The sequence below is a fragment of the Gymnoscopelus microlampas genome (assembly GCF_963454915.1).
Source record: "Gymnoscopelus microlampas genome assembly, chromosome: 3".
Taxonomy (NCBI): domain Eukaryota; kingdom Metazoa; phylum Chordata; class Actinopteri; order Myctophiformes; family Myctophidae; genus Gymnoscopelus; species Gymnoscopelus microlampas.
This window is the reverse complement of record NC_139940.1, coordinates 52,343,385-52,367,033: the sequence shown is the minus strand read 5'-3', so window position 1 is coordinate 52,367,033 and position 23,649 is coordinate 52,343,385. Positions and strand designations below refer to the sequence as shown.

General features: G+C 47.0%; 1 protein-coding gene across 1 annotated transcript in view; it reads left to right on the top strand.

The window, feature by feature from the left end:
- Window positions 1-23,649, top strand: part of LOC311038862 (uncharacterized protein) — a 59,416-nt gene that overhangs the window by 8,002 nt on the left and 27,765 nt on the right. Inside the window, exons 2-11 of the mRNA XM_084048478.1 lie at window positions 5,774-6,158; window positions 7,155-7,479; window positions 8,073-8,406; window positions 10,731-10,993; window positions 12,913-13,905; window positions 15,094-16,628; window positions 17,685-17,904; window positions 18,647-18,839; window positions 21,349-22,230; window positions 23,200-23,425. Of these exons, the coding sequence (XP_083904604.1) occupies window positions 5,918-6,158; window positions 7,155-7,479; window positions 8,073-8,406; window positions 10,731-10,993; window positions 12,913-13,905; window positions 15,094-16,628; window positions 17,685-17,904; window positions 18,647-18,839; window positions 21,349-22,230; window positions 23,200-23,425 (5,212 nt within the window). The 5' untranslated portion in view covers window positions 5,774-5,917. The remainder of the gene's footprint in view (window positions 1-5,773; window positions 6,159-7,154; window positions 7,480-8,072; window positions 8,407-10,730; window positions 10,994-12,912; window positions 13,906-15,093; window positions 16,629-17,684; window positions 17,905-18,646; window positions 18,840-21,348; window positions 22,231-23,199; window positions 23,426-23,649) is intronic.

The following is a 23,649-nucleotide window of genomic DNA, read 5'->3' as shown; positions in this document are numbered from 1 at the left end:
CACACACACACACACACACACACACACACACACACACACACACACACACGCACACAGAGAGACAGATATAGACAGACAGAGAGAGATGGAGAGTGAGACACAGGGAGAAAGAGTCAGAGGCAAACAGAGAGAGAGAGAGAGAGAGAGAGAGAGAGAGAGAGAGAGAGAGAGAGAGAGAGAGAGAGAGAGAGAGAGAGAGAGAGAGAGAGAGAGAGAGAGAGAGAGAGAGAGAGAGAGAGAGAGAGAGAGAGAGAGAGAGAGAGAGAGAGAGAGAGAGAGAGAGTGGATAGAAATGGTTATTAGAGAGCACATTTTCAACCCCCCCAAATCGAAACACAACTTGACATTTACCAAAGCCCCATGTACACATCTATATTATAAACTTAACCCTAATCCTATGAGAGATTTGAACTCTCAATACTTTTGTCCCTAAGCGAAACATTCGGCGGAAATAGCAGGAAGGCGCCTAGTATAGAGCCTTGTGGGACTCCGGTCAAATACGTTTATAGAGTTGAGTGTTTTATAGCACATACTCTACTACTATAAACACATTAGAACAAATCTGAGGGAAGTGTGGTTTGATCAAGAATGCAAGCCATCTAGAAATTGTATTGTTATTGCTCTAAAAGCATAAATATCTCTTACACTGTAAAAACATATACAAGCCAACATAGGACAAATTGATGATGCTATTCATCCAAAACCATTTTGGAATCCATACCAAAAGCTTTAGCCATGTAGGGCCAATTCCGAATGGCATCATTTGGAAAAACAATACTTTGAATCTCTCCGCGGTCAAAATGGAAATGTCAGAACTGACTCAGTAGATCAGAATCTCCTCCTATCCGCTTGACAAGGTTATTTTCTCCATTCGGACCACAGAGCGAGTCACATGACGTCATACTGACTGGTATCTATAATGAAATGTCGGAGCAGACAGGTCAAAAGAGGGGAACTCCGCTTAGTCTGCGTCTTATCCGCCTGGCCGGGGCAGAAGCAAAAAACCTGCAAGCGCGCACCAACTCAAATTTCTTCTAGTAATCGCTTTACCGGCTGCACGGTTCAGAAGAGACTCCCCAGCACTCAGAGAAAAGTACTTTTTATTTAATCAGTCAGGGCCAGAGTAGGGAAAACAAGTGCATTTCGGCAAAACTGAGATCTCAATGTGAATACGTCACTTCTGAAATGCTCAGTGGCCTTGTGGTTAGAGTGTCCGCCCTGCGTTTGGGAGGTCGGGGTTCGATTCTCCGGCCAGGTCATACCGAGGACGATACAAATGGGACCCAATGCCTTCCTGCTTGGCATTCAGCATCAAGGGTTGGATTGGGTGTAAGTCCCTGCGACAGGCTAGCGTGCAGGGGGTGTGATTGTACGTCATGTGACATGCTAGCCTCATGCTCAGGGGGTGTGCTTGTACGTCATGTGACATGCTAGCCTCATGCTCAGGGGGTGTGCTTGTACGTCATGTGACATGCTAGCCTCATGCTCAGGGGGTGTGCTTGTACGTCATGTGACATGCTAGCCTCATGCTCAGGGGGTGAGCTTGTACGTCATGTGACCAGTATTGGGGGTATCGCCGTTGCAAGTAACGCCGTTACTGTAACGGAATACTTTTTGGGGTAACGGAGTAACCTAACGCGTTAGTTTTGCAATTAGAGTATGCCGAAATAATGGCGTTACATTTCAGAACTATATTTCCCTGTTCTTTCTGTTGCCACAAAGGAAAGGGAAAATCCATCCGACGCATTTGCGCCGTTTCCTGAATGAACAAGCTTGTCTCTGTCCACGGAGACGTGCACAGATGTTACACACAAATCGGTGGCCGCTGCCTTGCAGTCTGTGGTGATTGCGTAATCATTCTATTCAATGGGACACCACTTTGGGTGTGACACCCGGCTGACGGTATTACCGGTCTTGTTTTATTACATCAATATGTCGCACCTGTGCAACATGGCAGAGATTGAGAGAAGACAGAGAGGTTGCCCGTTAGTACAGTCGTGGAAGTATTCACACTAGTATTTTGGGATTCATTGGTCACTCCGGTAGTCTTGCGTTTGATTTGGTCAAGCATATACAAGTACAATTGCAATATAATTTTTACCCATGGGATAGCACATTAAAGCGTAATGAAAAACTTTCCAATGCGGTCCTAGCTGCAGCTGCACTCTTGATTTTATGTTTATACCAATCTTCCTCGCAGGTGTGTTTTAATCGTCGGCACCGCAAAAATAATCAAACAAGTTACTTTTCTCAAAATGTAATCCTGTAACCTAACGGAATACTTTTTAATGGCAGTAATCCTGTAACGTAACGAGTTACGAGTTAGTAAGTAACGTTAGCCAACACGTTATGTGACATACTGGCGTCATGTCCAGGGTCATGCTACAGTACAAAAACTGGGCCAACTGCCGCATGTGCTACTTACTTATATATTAACCACTTTCAGGCTGGTGTCCTTATTTTAGGCATATCATTAGAGGGCAATGTCTCAAGTGAAAAAATAGCAACAAAAGTAATCAGAAAAGTCAACCTAAGAACAATTCAGGATCTCCTCGGTGGTCAGTAGGAACACACTGAGGACACTTAGCAGCAGGAGCACTCATCCAATGTCATTTCGACTATGCATGCACCTCGTGGTACTTTAGCACCTCAAAGGCATTGAAAACAAAAGTGCAGACCTCTCAAAACAAACTGGTCAGGTTACGACTAGGCCTCACACCCAGAACTCACCTAACCCCTGCTCATTATGCTATAGGGTGGGATGGCTCAGGGTAGAGGACAGAGTTAAGCAACTGTCATTGGGCCTGGTCGTCAAGATACGCGCGAAAACAGGGATAGCCATGTACCTGTCAGACTACTTCAATCGCATAAAAGACACGCAGGCACAACACCAGAAGGAGCCCCATTGATCTCACTGAACCCAGTTTCGGCACAAAAATGGGGTGAAATTCGTTCTACTGCTATGCCGCCAGAATGTGGAATGCTCTACCAACAGGCATAAAAAAGTGTGACTCCTTACCCTCCTTCAAAACCGCTCTAAAAGAGCACCTATGGTGGCTGCAATTTGTAACTGGCCCCTGTAAAAAGTAAAAAGTCTAAGCTCATCACCAGAAATGACCCCCCCCCCCCCCCCCCACCCCCCAACTTTACTGCACACATCTTTCTTTTTTATTACTACTCGTGTATATATGATGATTTTAGCATATTACTGTATATTGTTGTTTGTCTTTAAATGTCTCGATGAATTGAATACACAGGACCTTGATGGAATCAAGCCCTGGGCTTATTTGGGTTATCCTTTTAGCATTAGTTTGTATAAATCTGTGCCACCGTGTCTTTGCCTTGCAAACTGTTAATAAAGTATTCAATCAATCAATCAATTATAGGCGATAATAGTTAGTAAGCTCACAATGCATCGTGTCGCATTGTGAGCTTGTAGATAGGCGTTTTTCGCTATTCATTGTACAACAACGTACGTAGGGCTTAAGTCTATAGTTATAAAGATAAGCATACATAAAGATCAGAAGCAATCAAACGAGTTAAAGCTATGTTGAACTATCTGGGTATAATAAGTCAAGTATAATAAACAAAACTATTGTAAATCATCTTTATCTGTCACTTGTGTGCTCTGTGATAGAGAAACCGCAAATTGTTTTTTTCCTTTCACTTATTGTATGGAGAAACATGAGACTTTTTAGCACACAAACTAATGCAAACAAAGCAGAATCTATAAAGATAAGTCATGGTACCTTTTTTTTGCTTTTAGTAAAGGCTGTATTCATGTTATATTACCCTTTGAATTTGAAAGATCTCTACTAGTGCCACAGAAATCAATAGCTGGCAGGAGGATAATGTAGGTACAGTAGACTGATTTAGTGTGCTGAAAGTGTGAAAGTGTGAAAGGGAGATAGGATGAAAGGGATGAAAGGATGAGGTTGAGTTAAAAAGGCTGTTTGTATGTGGAGTCATTCTGAGAACCCCGGCCTGCTGCTGTGAGGATTGTGATTGGTCCCCTGGGTTTCCTGTATAATGACATCATCAGGGCTTAACTCAGTTCAACTGTCTGCAGGCTGGGGACCCCACCTCTCCCCTCCCCTCCCCTCCCCTCCCCTCCCCTCTCCTCTCCTCTCCTCTCCTCTCCTCTCCTCTCCTCTCCTCTCCTCTCCTCTCCTCTCCTCTCCACCAGTGGTGGAAAAAGTACTCAATCTTTTTACTTGAGTTACAAGTTAAATGTTCAAAATGTTACTTGAGTAAAAGTACAAAAGTATTGGCATCAAAATATACTAGTACCCAGTAAAAAGTACTAAAATGTTTGAAAATAGCAGATCTACAAGCTCACAACGCGTGGCATCGCGACACGTTGTCGCGATGCCACGCGTAAAGTAAAAGTAAAGTAAAAGTACCTCAAAATTCTACTGAAGTACAGTACTTGAGTAAATGTACTTAGTTACTTTACACCACTCCTCTCCAAATAATCTGATCTCACTCACATGACTCATCACCTGTCAGTAGCATTGTTATTGTGAGTCAGTGGAATTAGGTGTGAGTCATTCACATTGGGCTGGGCAATATGTCGATATCACATCCATTGTTATATGAGACTAAATGTCATCTGGGATTTGGGATATTGTAATGTTGTGATGTGGCATTATGTGTTGTCTTATGCTGGTTTTAATCGATGGAAAATAACCAATCTGCTATTTATGCTATTTCTCAAAGTGTGATATTTGATTTCTCTCTCTCTCTCTCTCTCTCTCTCTCTCTCTCTCTCTCTCTCTCTCTCTCAATGCAATTCAATTCAATTCAATTCAATTCAATTCAATTCAATTCAATTCAATTCAATTCAATTCAATTCAATTCAATTCAATTTAATTTAATTTAATTCAATTCAATTCAGCTTTATTGGCATGAGAGAACATTATGTTTACATTGGCGAAGCAAGTGTCATGTAAAAACAATCAAAAACTAAGAAATGTATGTACAATTAAAGGGAATACATAAATGTGTGAACAGAGCTATGTCACTTTGCAACTTGTAAAGCTAGCTTATAAAAGCACAAAAGGGTTCATTTGCTTTTAGAAATAGTTGTGTATAAACACATGCTATAAAGCTTATAGCAGCATTTTTTTTTTTTTTCAGGATTATGCTTACTTGGTATGCTTTACAACTTCTTGGGACATAGCAGCAATCTCTCTCAGTGTTGCCATGTCCGCTTATTATCATCATACTATAATTCTAGTAAGGGCGTAGTGAAGGGCGTAGTGGTGAGTAGGTGAAGCTACCCGGTTCTCCTCAGTGGCTGGAGCAATTGCTCTGATTTTGCACACAGCCATTGACCATTACCATCTGAACTTAACTGTGAAGCCCGTTTTTCAATTTCACCAAATCTCAGCTTCTTATTAGCGTTTTTGTGTCAAACACTGTCGCCATGGTTACGGGGCTGCCCAGCTATGGGACGAACTGCCTCCCGGGTTGCCAGATCATGTGCGCATATCCCCCCACGGATGCGTCCACCGCGTATGGTCTAGTATTTATAAGCGACTTTGGGTGGTTGCGGGTTGCGGTTTTTGGGGCTTGCTTCCTAATGTTGTTTCAACCAGTTTTTTTTGCCAGGGACCCCCCCATGCAAGATTTATGTATTTAAAACGTTTCAAAAACATTCCAAATATTTCACAGTTTTTAAAAATAGCAGTTGCTTGTTTCTCTCGCAAAACCTGGCAACACTGATCTCTCTCTCTCTCTCTCTCTCTCTCTCTCTCTCCCTCCCCTCCAGCTTTAAGGAGGAGAGGCGATAGGACGTGGGTCGGATGCTCCACTAAGCCCACCCCGTCCTCCCCCCAGCCACAGAGTTATACTGGGCCCCCAACCCCACCGCACGCCTCCCCTCTCCTCCTCCCCACCACCTCCTCCTCCTCCCATGGACCAGAGAGCGAAGGGAGGTGTCCCCGCTCCTCCTGCCACCTCCCCCACCGCCACTCCTGAGGACCCCTCCACCGATCGGCCGGAGGAGGAGCAGCAGCAGAGAGGAGGGGAGAAGGTGGAGAACGGAGGGGATGGAGGCAGGAGGAGAGCCAAACAGAAGGAGGAGGAGGTGGGGGGAGAGAGGAGAGGAGGAGTGACAGCGGGGGGGAGCAGCAGGAAGAGGAGGATGAGAGAAGGTATGGTGTGGCCAACCCAACAGTTTCTTTTCTGTTAAAAGAATAACCTGTATTCCAATGGATCCATTGTAGTTATCATTTAGTCACAAGCTCTTACTCATACTTCCATTGGATCTATATTCATGAAACCCACAGACGCACTTAACCACTTCAAAATAAATAATACATCGAAAATAGCTGATCTACAAGCTTGTAGCGAAATGCCTTGTGAGATTGTAGATCAGCTCTTTTCCCTACTTTTGTGTGACACAGTAGCATGATGAAGTGAATTTTTACCCTTTATTGTATGATTATTACCGTTATTGTATGTTGTTGTAATCACTGTACTTTGACCCATTGTCACTTTGAGGGTTGAGGTTAGGGTTAGGCATAGTTTTACTGAGGTTACGGTTAGGGTTAGGCATAGTTTTACTGAGGTTAGGGTTAGGCATAGTTTTACTGAGGTTAAGGTTAGGGTTAGGCATAGTTTTACTGAGGTTAGGGTTAGGGTTATGCACAGTTCTACTGAGGTTAGGGTTAAGCATAGTTTTACTGAGGTTAAGGTTAAGGTTAGGCATAGTTTTACTGAGGTTAAGGTTAATGTTAAGCATAGTTTTACTGAGGTTACGGTTAGGGTTAGGCATAGTTTTACTGAGGTTGGGGTTAGGCATAGTTTTACTGAGGTTACGGTTAGGGTTAGGCATAGTTTTACTGAGGTTAGGGTTAGGCATAGTTTTACTGAGGTTAAGGTTAGGGTTAGGCATAGTTTTACTGAGGTTAGGGTTAGGCATAGTTTTACTGAGGTTAAGGTTAGGGTTAGGCATAGGTTAGACATAGTTGCAAAAACCCTAAGAAGGAAGAACTGTCAATCACAGTGACTACTGGCCAATCACAGCGGATCTTCTTAGAACTGCGGTGGGATCCATAAGTGCGCAGACTTGACAAAAGGGTAATTTCGCTTCTTGTATGAGCTATGAGTGAGTGACCAATAAACCTTGATTTTCTTGATTCTTGAAGGAGACAGAGACAGAGGGGCCGTGCTGGAGCTGTTGATCGAGGAGAGGTGCAGGGGAGGCGTGGCGCGGGGTCCGAGCCACCTGCCGCCGCTCCCCGTCCCCGTCCCCGCCCCCAATCCTCCTGACCCCGCCCCTGACCCCGCCCCCTCTGCCCTCGACGCCAACGAGGACGACAACGGCGCCCGCGTGCGCGCCTCCCCGCTTCAGACCACCAAGCGCACCAAGAAGCCTCCCAAGATGCTGGAGAGCTACGTCTGTAAGCACACCTCCATCCGGAACGTCTACTCCTCCGTCCGGACCCCCTCCTCCTCCTGCTCCTCCTCAAGGTTATTATTCTTTTTCTTTTTTCTTTTCTTAGTTTGTTTTGTAAGCACGCAATACAGCTTCACTTAGTCATCGTTTTTTGTAAAGCCTTGTTGTTAAGCGGTCCTAGCGGCTTCTATATCTGACTATGTATGTATGTATGTATGTATGTATGTATGTATGTATGTATGTATGTATGTATGTATGTATGTATGTGTACGCCATAAACAGCTGCAACTGATTGCAACACAAATCTGCAACACATTACGCACATTTTAAGAGCGAGGGAGAGAGACAGCAGGAGCCTGCCTGATCTTTAATTAGCACTATTTGCAACACCTGGGTGTGAGGCACCGCTTACTTCACACTGGAGGTGACAATTTCTATCTTTATTTCAGTTGACTGTGATGTTTTCGTTACTAAAGAGATGGGTAACTCTGAGAGTGTACAAATGGAACCAAACGGACCCATATGGGTCCGTTTGGTTCCATTTGTACACGCTCAGAGTTATGGGAGGTACGTGCCCCAATGCATAGTGAACTGGGGGTCCTTGAAATTAAAAAAAGTTTGAGAATCACTGAACTAAATTATAATAACCCTGCTACTCCTTCTCCAGGGCCTCCCCCTCAGCCAGGACCTCCTCATCAGCCAGGACCTCCTCCACCCCCATCAGGGCCAACCACAGACCACAGGGAGGAGGCAGTGGCGGAGATAAGGATGGAGGCAGTAAGGGTGGAGGAGATAAGGCCGGAGGAGGACAGCAGCAGGAGAACAACAGCAGCAGCCCCCGGACGCGGGGAGAGGAGGAGGAGGGGGAGGTGGGAGGAGCCAGAGGGCAGAGCCACGCCCACGTCGCCACACCGCCGGCGTCTTCGTCACCTCCGCTGCCGCGGTTGTCGTCGGCGACGCCTCCCCCTCCCGCCTCAGCACCTGTCCCCGTCAACCAACAGGTAACAAACACACACACACACACACACACACACACACACACAAAGTTCAGTGTTACGGTATGTGTCAAGCTGGACTAAATAAAAACTAAGCTGTGATGACTAAAACTATGATATGTTGACAAGTTTGTCCACAAATAAAAACTAAACTGTTAGGGAGGGACTAGTGTAGAAGAGATTCAGTAGAACTAAGACAAGTCATTTTATGCTTGGCTGCACATGGATGTCACGCTCTGAAAATATTTTCGACACGCAGCTATCCTCCTATAATTTGAGTAACCTCTGTCCGTTTGTCTGTAGTGGTGTAGTGGTGAAGCTACCCGGTTCTCCTCAGTGGCTGGAGCAATTGCTCTGATTTTGCACACAGCCATTGACCATTACCATCTGAACTTAACTGTGAAGCCCGTTTTTCAATTTCATCAAATCTCAGCTTCTTATTAGCGTTTATGTGTCAAACAATGTCGCCTCCCGGGTTGCCAGATCATGTGCGCATATCCCCCCCACGGATGCGTCGACCGGGTATGGTCTAGTGTATATAAATCAGCCATTGCAACACCAAATAAATCAACCGTAGATTTAGTCGACTACAATCTTGTGATATTTAGTCAACTAAAACAAGCTAGACTATAAACTCTGACTATATCAGATGACTAAAATATGACTAAAAACTAAATGGAATTTCACTCAAAAGACTATGACTAAAACTACATCAAAATCTGCTGTCAGAATTGACACTGGTTATGATATTTGGCCTATATGAGCAGAAAGACCATCTACCTCAATATCATTTAAATGCTGTGTTTGGTAAGCAGTCATAGATTTAGACTAGTCTAGAGAGCAGTCGTATAATCCCTAGGGAAGATACAACAGCTAAGCTATATATATATATATATATATATATATATATATATATATATATATATATATATATATATATATATATATATATATATATATATATATATATATATATATATATATATATATATATATATATATATATATATATATATATATATATATATATATATATATATATATATATATATATATATATATATATATATATATATATATACACACACACACACACACACACACACACACACACACTGTATATATATATATTTATACTGTATATGAATGATTATATATCATGTAAACACACTCAGCTTTTGTATGTAATAATAAAATGTGTAATAAGGTCAAGTGAACTATTGTCTCTATGGTGAAACCCAAGCAGTGCATTCATTTGCGTAAACAGAACTATAAATAGGGCAGCAGCTCAGTGACGTGCAAGACCTGATATATATACACATTGATTCATCTGCTTTTATGACAGACAGAAAGGTAGAGAGAGAGAGAGAGAGACACTGAAAGAGAGACAGAGAGAGATAGACAGAGTGAGACAGAGAGAAACGGAGAGAGAAACAGACAGGGAAACATTTGACATTGCTTTGGCAATGTAAACTTATGTTTTATCATGCCAATAAAGCCCCTTTGGAATTGAGTTGAGACAGAAAGAGACAGAGTGAGAGACACAGAAAAACAGAGAGTGACAGAGAGACAGAGACAGACAGACAGACAGACAGACAGACAGACAGACAGACAGACAGACAGACAGACAGACAGACAGACAGACAGACAGACAGACAGACAGACAGACAGACAGAGGGATGAAGGTGTATTGCTTCAGATGAATGAAGGTGTCAGAGTAACAGGCCAGTCTTCTCAGCTCCATCAGGGTTCATTTATAACAAACAGCACAGGTGCAACGCTCTCTCTCTCCCTCTCTCCATCTCTCTCTCTCTCTCTCTCTCTCTCTCTCTCTCTCTGTCCCACTCTTCTATTTTTACTTCCCTTCATCTTCTCTCTACCTGCTCTCATTTATCTCCTCCCCCTCTCTCTCTTTGTATTTCTCCTCTTTCTGTGTCAACCCCATTCCTGCGTCCACCCCCCCCCCATTCTGCCCTCCTTTCTCCCTGATAGAGTCACCCTGTCCTCAATCTCTCTCTCTCTCTCTCTCTTGCGCGCTCGCACGCTCTTGCTCTCTCTCTCCCTCTTTCCAACGGTCAGAATAAAGACACTTAAAGTCATTGCGTCCTCCTCACCACACACACACACACACACACACACACACACACGCGTGCGCGCACGGGGGTGCCCTTGTCCTGATCCAATATTGTCATCCCCGGTCTACTAATGGATTCCACAGGTGGTAATATGATTTGTGTAAGCGGTGTGTGTCATTGAGTGTTATTGTGTGCAAACAGTGAATGTTTATGTGCGTGTTGTTGTTGTTGTTGTTGTTGTTGTTGCGTGTTCAGACGGAGGCGCCTCCACCTGACCGGACCAGGAGAGACCAAGCCGGCTCTCCCTTCAAACCGGAACACCAGGCGTCCCGGACCTGCTCCTCCTCCCCGCCTCCCCCCCTCGCCTCCTCCCCGCCCGCGGAGACCCCCGCGCCCGGCAAGCTCGGCGCTAAGGGTCAGAAGGGGTCGTTGACGAACGGGACGGCCGTCCCGTCCTCCCCGGGGGCGCCTTCGCCCGCCTTCACGCCGAAGACGAGGGACAAGAACAGCTTCCACAGGTAATACTAGTCCCGTCACCTTGGTTACATCAGTGGCTCTCAGAGTGGGGTCCCGGGGACCCCCAGGGGGTCCTTGAAGGGGACCCAGCAAAATTAGTTCATATAGCATAATAGGCTCTATGCCTAGCAGCCATATTGGGAATGAATTGGGCCCCTTCCTTACTTCCTTCACAGGTGTTGCCAATAATACTAATTAAGGTTCTGTTCCATTTTAGTGTGGCATAGTGGTTGTCTTATTTTCAAGGACCCCCATAACTCTGAGAGTGTACAAACCAAATGGACCCGTACGGGTCCATTTGTACACTCTCAGAGTTACACACCCACCATAAGGGGCCATTTGGGAACCAAAATGGAGTGTTTCTAGTGAGCCAACATGCACGATATCAGCACCCTGACCAGAATGGAACAGAGCCTTCATTAGTATCATTGGTAACACCTGTGAAGGAAGTAAGGAAGGGGCCCAATTCATTCCCAATATGGCTGCTGTGCATAGAGCCTATTCGTTGCTGTCCGGCAGAAACCAGATAACTCCATTTTGACACTTTTGCATTTTTTTCCCCATGAATCGGTGCCATTGAACACCCTTTACGTCTGTGTGTTGGCGCTTCTGACAAAACCAGCTAACTCCATTGGATCCTCAAACTTTCTGCTAAACTCCAGGCTCCACCCCCTTTTGACCTCCAATATTCACACTCATTGTGAGCTTGGAGGTCCATTCAGCTGTTCTTATCAATGACGAACAAAACCTCCTAACTCCACTTTTTTTCATTTCCTGAAAAATGAACATTTTGGAATTAGCTGGTTTCTGCCGGACAGCAGAGATATATTACAGGGGTGATGCAACTTTGATGATGGAGTGGGCCACCATATTTCCACGCTCAGTCCAGAGGGACACATTGCATATACTGTCGGACAGACTAGGTATTGTAACCTTTTTTTGTAAATGAATGCCATACTTCGCCATTCTATGTCACACAAAAATAGCCGATCTACAAGCTCAATACGCATCGCAGTGCTTGTAGATCTGCTGTTTTTGCTATTTTTGAATTGGAATCCTGAAAAGCAAAATTTGTATTTAATTTCAAATGCATTTAGTTATACTTATGTTAACTTTATGAACTTAAATACAAATACATTGGACATAAACAAGACAATAGAATTTCAATATTAGTCATTAAGCTACTCATATAGACTGAAGTAATTAAAACGGGTCATGTTTGCGTGTTTGGAATTGGAACAGCTGAAATCAATATATCAGTATTGCGATATTAACCTCAGGGCCGCATTAAGTGAAGGTGTGCCAGTTGCCCATGTATGATATATTAGGTGGTTCTCAAAACATTTTAAGTCAGGGAGCCAGAAATAAATACATATTTGGCCGCAGACCCCCATCTGACATTATTTTGTGCCAGGGACCCCCGTACAAGATTTGTGTTGTTAAAATATTTAAGAAATATATCCCACATTCCACAAAAAAAAGCATTTTTTGGCAAATAGCGAACAGCTATTTTCAAACAGCGGAAGTATATAGGGATAAATTGGTCAAACTGAATGTGATGCCATATTAACACATTTTGCAGGGGAAAGCCCCCCCCCCCCAAGGACCGCACTTTGAGAAACACTGCATTACATAATTTGCTGATTGCAATTATTTCAGCAAATCGCAACTATTTTGCATAATGGTCGGAATCGTTTGCATTCATCTGCATATAAACAGATGGATGACCTTAACAGAAATGTCATATTTCCGAGCTCTTTTCACCACTTTCAACCTGGTGAAAGGTTGAAAATAAAAGGTGTCCCTATTTTGGGCATTTGGGCCAAACATTTTTAAACTGTTTATTTTTTAAAGTATAGCATTATAAAGGATATGGCCTGCTTTGGTCATAGTACATTATTTATTTTGGTCATCCACACAGGTCCTCCTTGTTGGCCGAGGTGGCGCACTCCTCTGGCCAGACAGACAAACAACAGGAGGACAAGCTCGAGAAGGAGAAGAAAAAACAAGCAAAGAAGGACAAACGCAAAGAGAAGAAGTCCAAGCGTGACCGAGGAGGAGGAGGAGCAGGAGGAGGAGGAGGAGAGGTGGCGAGAGAGCGGAGCGACGCCTGCCAGGAGGAAGGAGTGAAGAAGAAAAAGAAGAAGGAGAAGAACGGGAAGTCGAGACACGGGACAGGGAAGGAGGAGAGAGGACGGAGCGACGAGACGGAGGAGACGGAGGAGGAGGAGGCGAGAGGAGCGCAGGACCCGCAGCGAGGCGCCGGCAACGCCGCGGCGGAGAGCCCGACCGCGGCCCGACCGCTCCCACCGGCCGAGCTCCCCCCCAGAGCCCCCGCCGCGCCTCCGTGCGTCTCCTCCTCCGCCGCCGCTGCGCCTCCCTCCTGCGCGCCTCCTCTCCCCACCTCCTCCTCCTCGCCGCCCCCGGCGGAGCAGGACAGTCGCCCCCTGAAGAAGCGGAAGGCCCGGCGGCCCAGCTGGACCAAGCTGGCCCACCGGACGATGCAGGAAGCCGCCGCTCCCGGCTCCGCCCAGCCGCCGCCGGCCGACCAGTCGCAGCGCTCCGCCACCCCTCCGTCCCCCGCCCACAGCCACGCGACCTCTGACCCCTGCCCCGCCCCGTCTGCCGCTCCCACGTTCCCCAGCAGGAAGCGGGGTCGCCCCAGGTCGCACACCCCCGACGCGCGCGAGCCCAAACCCGCCGCCGTCCTCCTCCCCGTCGGCGCCTCCCTTCCTCACGCGAGCGAAGGAGCAGCACCGCCGCCCTCGAAGAAGGAGGCCGGCCCCGTCGCCCAGCTAAGCTCCACCCCCAGGAAGAGAGGACGTCCTCCCAAAAGGCCCCTCCTCCTGCCGCCGCCTCCTCGGGAGCAGGGCGCGGGAGGCGTGCGTGGAGGAGGAGGAGGATCTGAAGACAGGTAAGACGTTTTTTTGCCTTAGGCCTACTTTTTTGCACCTTATGTCTAACCCAGGGGTCTTCAACGTTTTCAGGCCAAGGACCCCCTAGCTGAGAGAGAGATGAAGCAGGGACCCTCTCTATATTGTATAAAATTGTGTTTCAGATTCAACTTTTTTTGTTTACTTGGTCTGCTCTTTTTTCCCTCTACACCAAACACCTCTTTGCCAAAAATAGCCGATCTACAAGCTCACAACGCCTCGCGCTGCGAGGCGTTGTGAGCTTGTAGATCGGCTATTTTTGGCCAAAGTTCTCCTCAGAAAAAGGGATGCTAGGGTTCAAGTGGTTAAGGTATAAAAAAATAATCCTATCACACAAAGATTTGGCGGACCCCCTGTAGTAACTCTGAGGACACCCTAGGGGTCCCGGACCCCCTGTTGAAGACCCCATGGTCTAACCTCATGTACATACCTGCTGCTATGTGGACCTACTGATGTGTTGCCACTCTTCTGCACCGTATGTCTAACCTCATGCACATAGCTGCTGTTTTTTGATGCTGTGTACCATATAGACTGTAAAAAATATGGACAAAGGGAGCGGTCACCCAATGGTTTCTACAGCCACGTTTTGAAGCCACTTTTTCAGGTCTTCGCTCAGTAGAGCCAGTAGAAGCCCTAGAAGCATACCCTACTTTATCATCAATTCTTTTTAAACGAATGGGACCATAATTTACAAAAAAACGCCTATGTTAATTGAAAGAAGACTTTAAACTAGCGACTGTAATTATAAAGTATTTATGACAATGTTTACTAAGGTAATCAAATCGAGTATAAAGTCCGGTCAAATCCCCATTGTAATCAATTGCGTGGTAATTCTTATGCAGCCAGCGGGGGAGAAATAGTGACAACTATTAATGAGAACTGCCGGGAATGTGGCACTTCCTTATTTGCTTCATTTAAAAAAACGAATGCCACTCTTCTGCACCTTATATCCAACCTCATGTACGTAGCTTCTGCTTTTGCTGTGTGTATATGTAGATATCGTTTCTGTTTTCTCCCTGCTCTCCCTCCCTCTGCCCCCCCTATTTATCTTTCCTGAAAACCACGAATGTCGGAGCTTGCACGAAAATTCACCCACTTCTTTACGCCGGTTAAACCAGCGATCTGACAATGAAATCCATTCTCGATCCTCCCTTCTCGATCCTTGACAGGAACGCCGGCTTCGGGGCGGAGAAGCAGCAGCAGAAGAAGAAGAAGAAGGACAGCAGCAGCTGCAGCCGCGATCTGAAGATCCGGCGGCTGATCGGAGAGATGAAGAAGAGGCAGAGGAAGAGGCTCCACAAGGGGGCGCTCTCCAGGTACGGAGGAGGAGGAGGAGGAGGAGGGGAGGCGAGGAGGAGAGGAGGAGACCAGGCGGAGACGGGAGACGCCGTGCCGGCGCGCAAGTCGGCGGAGACGACGACGGCGGCGCGGGCGGCGGCAGCGCGGGCGGCGTCTCAGGCGCTGTCCGCTCTGTCCTCGGCGTCCTTCGGCGGCGGCGGGACGCCGGCGGGGGGAGGACGCCAGATCAACGTCAGCAAGAGAGGAACCATCTACATGGGCAAGAGGCGCGGCCGCAAGCCCAAAGCCGCCGCGCAGATGACGAACTCCAACTCCCACAATGCATCGCTGCAGCCCGCCGGGCCGTTCGGCAGTAGCAGCGGCGGCGGCCACGGCAACCCCCACCCCTCCGAGACCTCCTCTCTTTTCTCCTCGGGACACGCCCTCTTCCCCCCCGCCCACCCCTTCCCCTCGCCCTCCCTCACCCACTCCAGTGGCGCCCAGAGCCCGTACAGCGAGGGCGGCTTCGCCTCCGCCGAGCAGCAGCAGCAGACGCAGCACGCGCACGCCTCCCCCCTCGTCTTCCCCCCCTCCTTCTCCCTGCCCTCCCCCTCCTCCTCTTGCACCTCCCCCCGCCCGCCCTCCAACAACTCCTCCTCCTCGCTGTCGCTCTCCCCTCTCTCCTCCTCGCTCTTTCCCTCCTCTTTCGCCAAGAAAGGCGGCGGCGGCGGCGGCGGCTGTTGCCCGTGCCTGGGGCGCCACCACTTCCCCTTCCACCACGCCTCCTGCAAGCTCTCCGCCGCCGCCGCCTCCTCCTCCTCCGCCTCCTACTCCTCCTCCTCTCTCTCCCCGCCTCCCCCCTCCTCCGGCGCCGGCGCCCACGCCCACCACCACCTCCTCCACGGCTCGTCCCCGCCGCAGGCGCCGCACCACCTCCTCCTGAAGGAGGGCTCCACGCCCTCGCCGCGGAGCGAGTCGCACCACAGCGAGGAGACGCTGCCCAGCGACAGCGGCATCGGCACCGACTGCAACAGCGTGTCGGAGCAGCGGACGGGGGGCGGCGGGGGGGAGGGCCCCAGAGGCGGCTTGGGGGGTCCCCGACTGGGCACTGGGGGGGCCCTCAGGATGGGCGCCGGAGGCCCGCGCCCCTCGCCCTCCTCTCGCTCGTCGTCCTCCTCCCTGCTCCTCCTCGAGCGGCCGTCTCCCGTCGACTCGCCCCTCCCCGTCCACAGGCAAGCCCCGCCCCCGGCGGCGCCGGCGGCAGCGGAGAGACACCGGGACAGGCACGGCAGCAGGCACAGGCGGCGGGAGTTCGAGTGCCTGTCGTCCCCCTATCCCCCGCCCCCGTGTCTCTGTCCCCCCTGTCCCTGTCTGGGACACGCCAAGCGCCCCCACGTGGACTACTGTCCCTGTCTGGGGCACACAGGTAGTGGTGGAAGAAGTACTACATTTTTTGTAAAGTAAATGCATAAATACTGCAATTGTAACAGAGTGGTTCACTACATCAGCCTGGTGGCCTGAAAGTCTAATATCGCCCCCAAGCGATAGGGATATCCTTTGGCTTAGTGGTTAAAATGTCGGCTTTCCACGCGGGAGACCCGGGTTCGAATCCCGGGCGTTAGACAATGTAGAAATACTCATTATCATCAATACTGTTACAAGTAAAAGTCCGGAATTCAAGTAAAAGTCCGGAATTCAAATTTTACTTCAGTAAACGTACCAAAGTATTGGTATCAAAATGTACTTAAAGTACCAAAAGTAGAAAGTACTCATTATGCAGAATGTCCCATTTCTCAAGTTTTCAAATGTATGAAATGTATAATAATCTTTTGGAAATAGCAGATCTACAAGCTCACAATGCGAGGCATTGTGAGCTTGTAGATCGTCTATTTTCAAATGGCCGAAAGGTATATAGGGCTGAAGTGGTTAATGTATGTGTTATAATAATCCAAATCTACAAAGTAAGTAGTAGCTTAAGTTTTCAAATAATTGTAGAGGAGTAAAAGTACAATGTTTGGATCCGAGAAGTAGTGGAGTAGAAGTAAAAGTATTGGAAATTGGAAATACCCAAGTAAAGTAAAAAATACTTCTAAATTGTACTTAAAGGTAGGGTAAGTGATTTACTTTGGCTAAAATGAGTGTTAATTAGCTCTATATTCTGATAGTACTCAATGCTATTGAGTGTTTGTTCAGTAAAAGGAGTCTCCATGTCTCTCCAGCTCTTTATTAAACATAAAATGCATTTTCAGTATCCTGATTGGCTTAAAATGTGTCACCTACCTGAAAATGTACTATATTCTGTTTACTAAAGAGCTGGAGAGACCGCTGTGACCGAACAAACACTCTCTAGCAATGATTACTATCAGAATATAGTACTTTAACCTCTTAACAAAACAACCCCCCCAAAAAAATATCACTTACCCTACCTTTAAGTACAGTACTTGAGTAAATGTACTCAGTTACTTTACACCACTGCACACAGGCGGCGCCTCGCTGAAGAGACCCCGCAACAAACACAGGAAGAAGCACCACGGCCACCTGCTGCTCCGCAACGATCCCGACTTCCTGTCCGAGCTGGACGAGCTCATTGGCCAGTTCGGCGAGGTGCTCCACATCGGGCGGCGCGGCATCGCCGGCTGGCCCAGGGGGCCCAGGGACTTCTTCGAGGACGGGGTCGTCATCGGCGGGAGACGGCATCACGGGTAAGGGCCTGTCAGCGATTATTACGAAATTTTTGAGCGGTTCACTAAAGTGTCAGATTTTCAAAGTTTTCTTTAAATATATGGCCTGAATTTGGCCATAGTAAAATGTCGATAAGTCATTGTCAGTCATTTCTTATATTGAAGTTATTCCTGTGCAATTCTGGCAAGGCAAACAGAAATCTAAATTGTATTAATATGTTCCAATGTCCAATGCCAAAAACACAATGAAGTCATTCATCGCACATCAGCCATTTTGGAGAGAAAATGGCCCTCTTCTTACTTCCTTCTCAGGTGTTACCAATGATACTAATGAAGGCTCTGTTCCATTGTGGTCAAACAGAGTCAGAGTGCTGATATTGTGCATGTTGGCTCACTGGAAACACAGGTTACACCAGTGGGTCTCAAAGTGTGGTCGGGGGACCCTCATGGTTCCTTGAGGGGGGTTCCAAATGGCCCCTTAAAAGGTGTGTAACTCTGAGAGTGTACAAATGGAACCAAATGGACCCTTACGGGTCCATTTGGTTCCATTTGTACACTCTCAGAGTTATGGGGTCCTTAAAATGAAAAGGTTTGAGAACCACTGTGCTACATGAAATGGAACAAAGCCTTCATCAGTATCATTGATAAAACCTGTGAAGGAAGTAAGGAAGAGGCCCAATTTCTTTCCAATATGGCTGCTGTGCATAGAGCCTATTATTCGTAGGACAATGAATGGTCCACTAAAATGTCACGCTGATCACAGGCCTAATCACGGGACGCCACAGTCACCTCCATCGGCGGCCCCCGGGGGGCGCTCCTCCAGCATCTACAGGATCAACCTCAACGGCTTCTACTCCCCTCACCCCTCCTTGGCCACGCCCTTCTACCCCCCCTGCCAGCCCCTCCTCCGCAGGGCGCCCTGCGGCTGCCCCGCCTCCTCCAAGCTCCTCCCCCAGGTGAGTCGGTCACAAGTGTGACGTAATCGCCCGACCACAATTCATTTGAGATAATAGCAATTATCTTTGTGTTTTCGTTTACATTCATCTGTGTAAGTTCATCTCTTAAAATGTTTTGGACATTTTCAAACAGTTTAAAGAATTTCGGAAATAGACAATCTACAAGTTCGACTATTTCTACTATTATTATTATATATATTTGATCGAATTATTACATTTGGCCTATTTTGGCCATAGTACATTATTTATTTAGATTATTGGTAGCGGTCATTGTCATTTCTTTGCATAATGTAAGTTATTTGACATATTTGCCCTGTGCAATTTTTGTTTGCAACGGCAAACAGAAATGTACATTTTATTTACTGTATATGTGCCAGTGTTCAAAGAACGAAATTGCTTAATTTGGCTTAATGTTGCTTAATGTGGCTTAATTTGGCTTAATGTGGCTTAATGTGGCTTAATTTGGCTTAATGTGGCTTAATGTGGCTTCATTTGGCTTAATGTGGCTTAATGTAAAGCTGAAATATCGGTAATGAGGGTCGAATATGACTTAATGATAGACAAAATAGACATCTTCACCATTAATTCATGTTGAGTAATGAGGTTTACTCTGACTTGATGTTGCTTAATGTGGCTTAATTTAACTTAATGTTGCTTAATGTGGCTTAATTTGGCTTAACGTTGTGACCTAAAAAGTACCTAAAAATGTGAATGTGAGGTACATCTTATGCTATAATGTCATCACTCATACCACAAGAAAAATACAAAACTGCATCCATAAGGTATCTTCACCATTAATTCATGTTTAATGAGATTTACTGTGGCTTAATGTTGCTTAACCCATAAAAGCATCTGTGTCATTTTAGATTTCTTTGGCCATTCAAAAATAGCAGATATACTATGAGCTTGTAGGTCTGCTGTTTTTGAAAAACCTTGAAAATATGTGCAAATCTTTGAATATATATATATATATATTTTAAAGCCAACATTTGCAACTCAAATCTTTGCTTCTGGGGACTCTACAAATGTCTTCTAAATCCTAAAAGTTTTTTGAAAAAACGCATGTTGCTAAATATCAGTGGTGCTCAAACCATTTCATGTCAAGGACCTCCCAAAATTATATGTATTTGGCCACGGACCCCCATCTGAAAATATTTTGTTCCAGGGACCCTCCAGAAGCAAAACAATATGTATATATATTCAAAGATTTGCTTAAACAATTCAAGATTACCAAAAAAAAATCAGATCTACAAGCTCATACAGCGTCACTGGATTACACAGATGCTTTCCCGGTCCTAATGATTAATGTGGCTTATTACACGGCTTGGTTGAATGCTTGATTCTGATTGGTCAATCGCTGAATTCAGTGGTGTGTTATCAGTGTATAATGACCGATGAGCTCTATAACAGACAGCTGTCTAATCAAAGACTCTAGATTACCTGCTCATGTCAACCTGCGCTGCTTGGTTTTATGCTGAATCCAACATGACAGCCATGTAAACAAACACACCATGTCATTTACAACTAAACGTTGCTCTCAAGAATGTTTTCGAAAACATTTGAAGTGAGAAATAGACGATGCAATAACCAAAAAGTGATTCTATTTGATCCACTACACTTACTTGTTTATCGTGGCGCAACAACGCAAGAATACCAAAACACTCTCGCCAAAACGCGCCCCGGGCAAATCCGGCGGTATATAGAATGGGGGCGAGTGTGTTTTGGGGCGAGTCTTCCGGTTACCTTATGGAATACTGTCATTTGTTTTCCGAGGCGAACTTCTCCGCCCAGCCCAATACTTATGTAATACTTTCATTGCCATAAGCAAGAAAATACTTTGTTTTGTTGTTACTTTTGGGTCAATTTATTTATTTGTTTATTAAGTAGCCGTTATCAGTGGATAATCACCCTGTCGGGCTTTAATTTTCAATAATGACCACCTCCCCATGCATTATCCCTTGCTTAATTTAGCTTGATGTTGTTTAACGTTTAAAGGTAGGGTAAGTGATATTTTTTGGTTAAAACAAAAAGTATTTTGTTAAAATGTTAAAATACTATATTCTGATAGTTATCATTGCTATAGAGTGTTTGTTCAGTAACATATGTCTCCCCGTCTCTCCAGCTCTTTAATAAACAGAAAATACATTTTTCGGTAGGTGTCAAAATCTCAGCCAATCAGGAGGAAGTACCCATTTTTAAGCTTAATTTTTATAGTGTTCCAGTTCCAATTTTGTCTGCTCATTTCTTAGTGTCATCACTTCCAATTTCACTTGTTTAATCTGTATCCTGATTGAGTTCTCTATCCTGGTTGGATAAAATTGGAAATGAAACTGAAACTGAAACGAAAATGCATTTTCTGTTTAACAAAGAGGTGGAGAGACAGGGAGACTCCTAATACTGAACAAACACTCTATAGGAATGAGTACTATCAGAATATAGAGCTATTTAACACTTATTTTAACCAACGCAAATCACTTACCCTACCTTTAATTAACCCTTCGACCCCCAGGACGGCATGGACGAGCTGGGCTTCTACACCAGAGGGTACCCGCCGCCCCAGCCCTCCGCCGCCCCCGCCACCGGCCCCCAGCTCTACTCCCACCACCACCACCACCACCACCACCACCCGCACCTCCACCCGCACCACGCCTCCTCCTTCACTTTGCCCCCGCCTCCTCCTCCCCCTCCCCCCCACCAGTACGCCCACCACCCGCCGCACCACTTCCTGCTCAACCCCGCCCGCTTCCACCGGCGCCGGGGGAGCAGGCTGCTACTCCGCGGGGAGGCGGGGCTAGGAGGAGGAGGAGGAGGAGGAGGAGAGGGAGGCGACGGAGAGACGGGAGGAGGAGGAGGCTGCGGATGCAGGAGCGAGAAACGCAAGCGCAGGCATCACCTCCGTCAGCGCGAGGAGGAGGAGGTGGGTGCAGGCGAGGAGGAGGAGGAGGAGGAGGAGGAAGAGGAGGAGGAGGAAGAGGAGGAGGTGACCGCGGAGAGAAGGGAGCGGGGGCTGGGGGTCAAAGGCGGACAGAAGCCGAGATCGGGGTTTGCGGGCGTAGCGGCAGCGGGAGGCGAGAGGAGGCGGGGGGAGGCGGCGAGCGGGTCGAAGGAGTCGGCGTGGCAGCGCCGGTACGGGAAAGACTCCTTCTTCTCCTCCTCTTCCTCCTCAACCGCTGCGCCTCCTCCTCCTCCGTCGGAGAGGTTCAGACACGCGGCGTCGCTGCTCTCCTCGCCGCGGCTCGGCTCCTCCCACCTGGCGCTGTTCGGAGGCGGGTGGGGGGGCCTGGGGGCGGGCGGCTGGAGAGACTACTCCGGGGGGGTTGACGGAGGAAGAGGAGGAGGAGGAGGAGGAGGAGGAGGAGGAGGAGGAGGGGAAGACAAGAGAGATGAGGAGGTGAGTCTGTCATAACTATTGCTTAAAACACCTGATCGCCGATTATTTGAGATAATCACAATAGGCTCTATGCACAGCAGCCATATTGTGAAGACATTCACAGATGTTACCAATGATACTAATGAAGGCTCTGTTCCATTCTGGTCAAACAGAGTCAGGGTGCTGATATTGTGCATGTTGGCTCACTGGAAACACTCTGCTACACCAAGTGGGTCTCAAAGTGTGGTCCAGGGACCCTCATGGTTCCTTAAGGGGTTTCCAAATGGCCCCATGTGTAACTCTGAGAGTGTACAAATGGAACCAAATGGACCCGTAAGGGTCCATTTGGTTCCATTTGTACACTCTCAGAGTTATGGGGGTCGTGGAAATTGAAAAATCTGAGAGCCACTGTGCTAGACTAAATGGAACAGAGCCTTCATTAGTATCATTGGTAACACCTGTGAAGGAAGTGATAATATGGCTGCTGTGCATAGAGCCTATTATTTTGCACAATAGTAATAATCGTTTCCGTTCTTCTGGATGAATTCATCTGTTGAAATGTTTTCACAAATGTTGTACAAAAATCTAAAATAGCGATCTACAAGATCACGATGTGACACGTTATGAGCTTGTTGTACGTAACATGCGGACCTGCGAGGCGCTCCGTTCCGCACCAAACTCGGCAGAAACACTGTTCAGGGGTCTGCCATGACAATAGTCACACCCAAAAATCTAAATTGCACTAAAGCAGTGTTTAACACCTCAAATGGTTATAACTCTGTCACCATCGCTCTGCTCACCGCAATGTAGGGCTGTATTTGAAGGCCTTATAGCGGCCTAGTTTGTCATATCTGCCCGGTGACAAACAGAAATGTGATTTTGATTCATAATTTATGTTCCAATGTTCAATGCCAAAAATCACAAGTCATTAATTGCAATTATTTGGTACGACTGAATTACGGAATTAATCGTCATCAATCGCCTTGACAGGCCTATGAGGAGGAGGATGACGACGATGATGATGAAGATGACGACGACGTAGAGGAGGAGGAGGAAGGGGAAAGCCCCGCCCCCTCCCCCCCACACACCAACCTGTTCACGTCCGCTGCCATGGCGGCCGGGGGGAGGGGCCCGGCGAGAGGCAATAGGACCAATAGGAGCCCAGGAGAGAGCAGAGAGAGGAGGGAGGGGTCAGTCTGGACCCAGACCAGAGAAGGTAAGGATGGATGGATGGATGGATGGGTGGATGGTCGGATGGACCCCCAGGGGTCCTTGAGGGGTTTCCAGGGGGTCCCCAGCTAAATGATTGAACCAAATGGACCTCTATGGATCTGTAACTCTGAGGATGTACAAATGGAACCAAATGGACCCTAACGGGTCCATTTGGTTCCATTTGTACATCCTCAGAGTTAAATTAACATCGATTTCACAGAGTCCCAG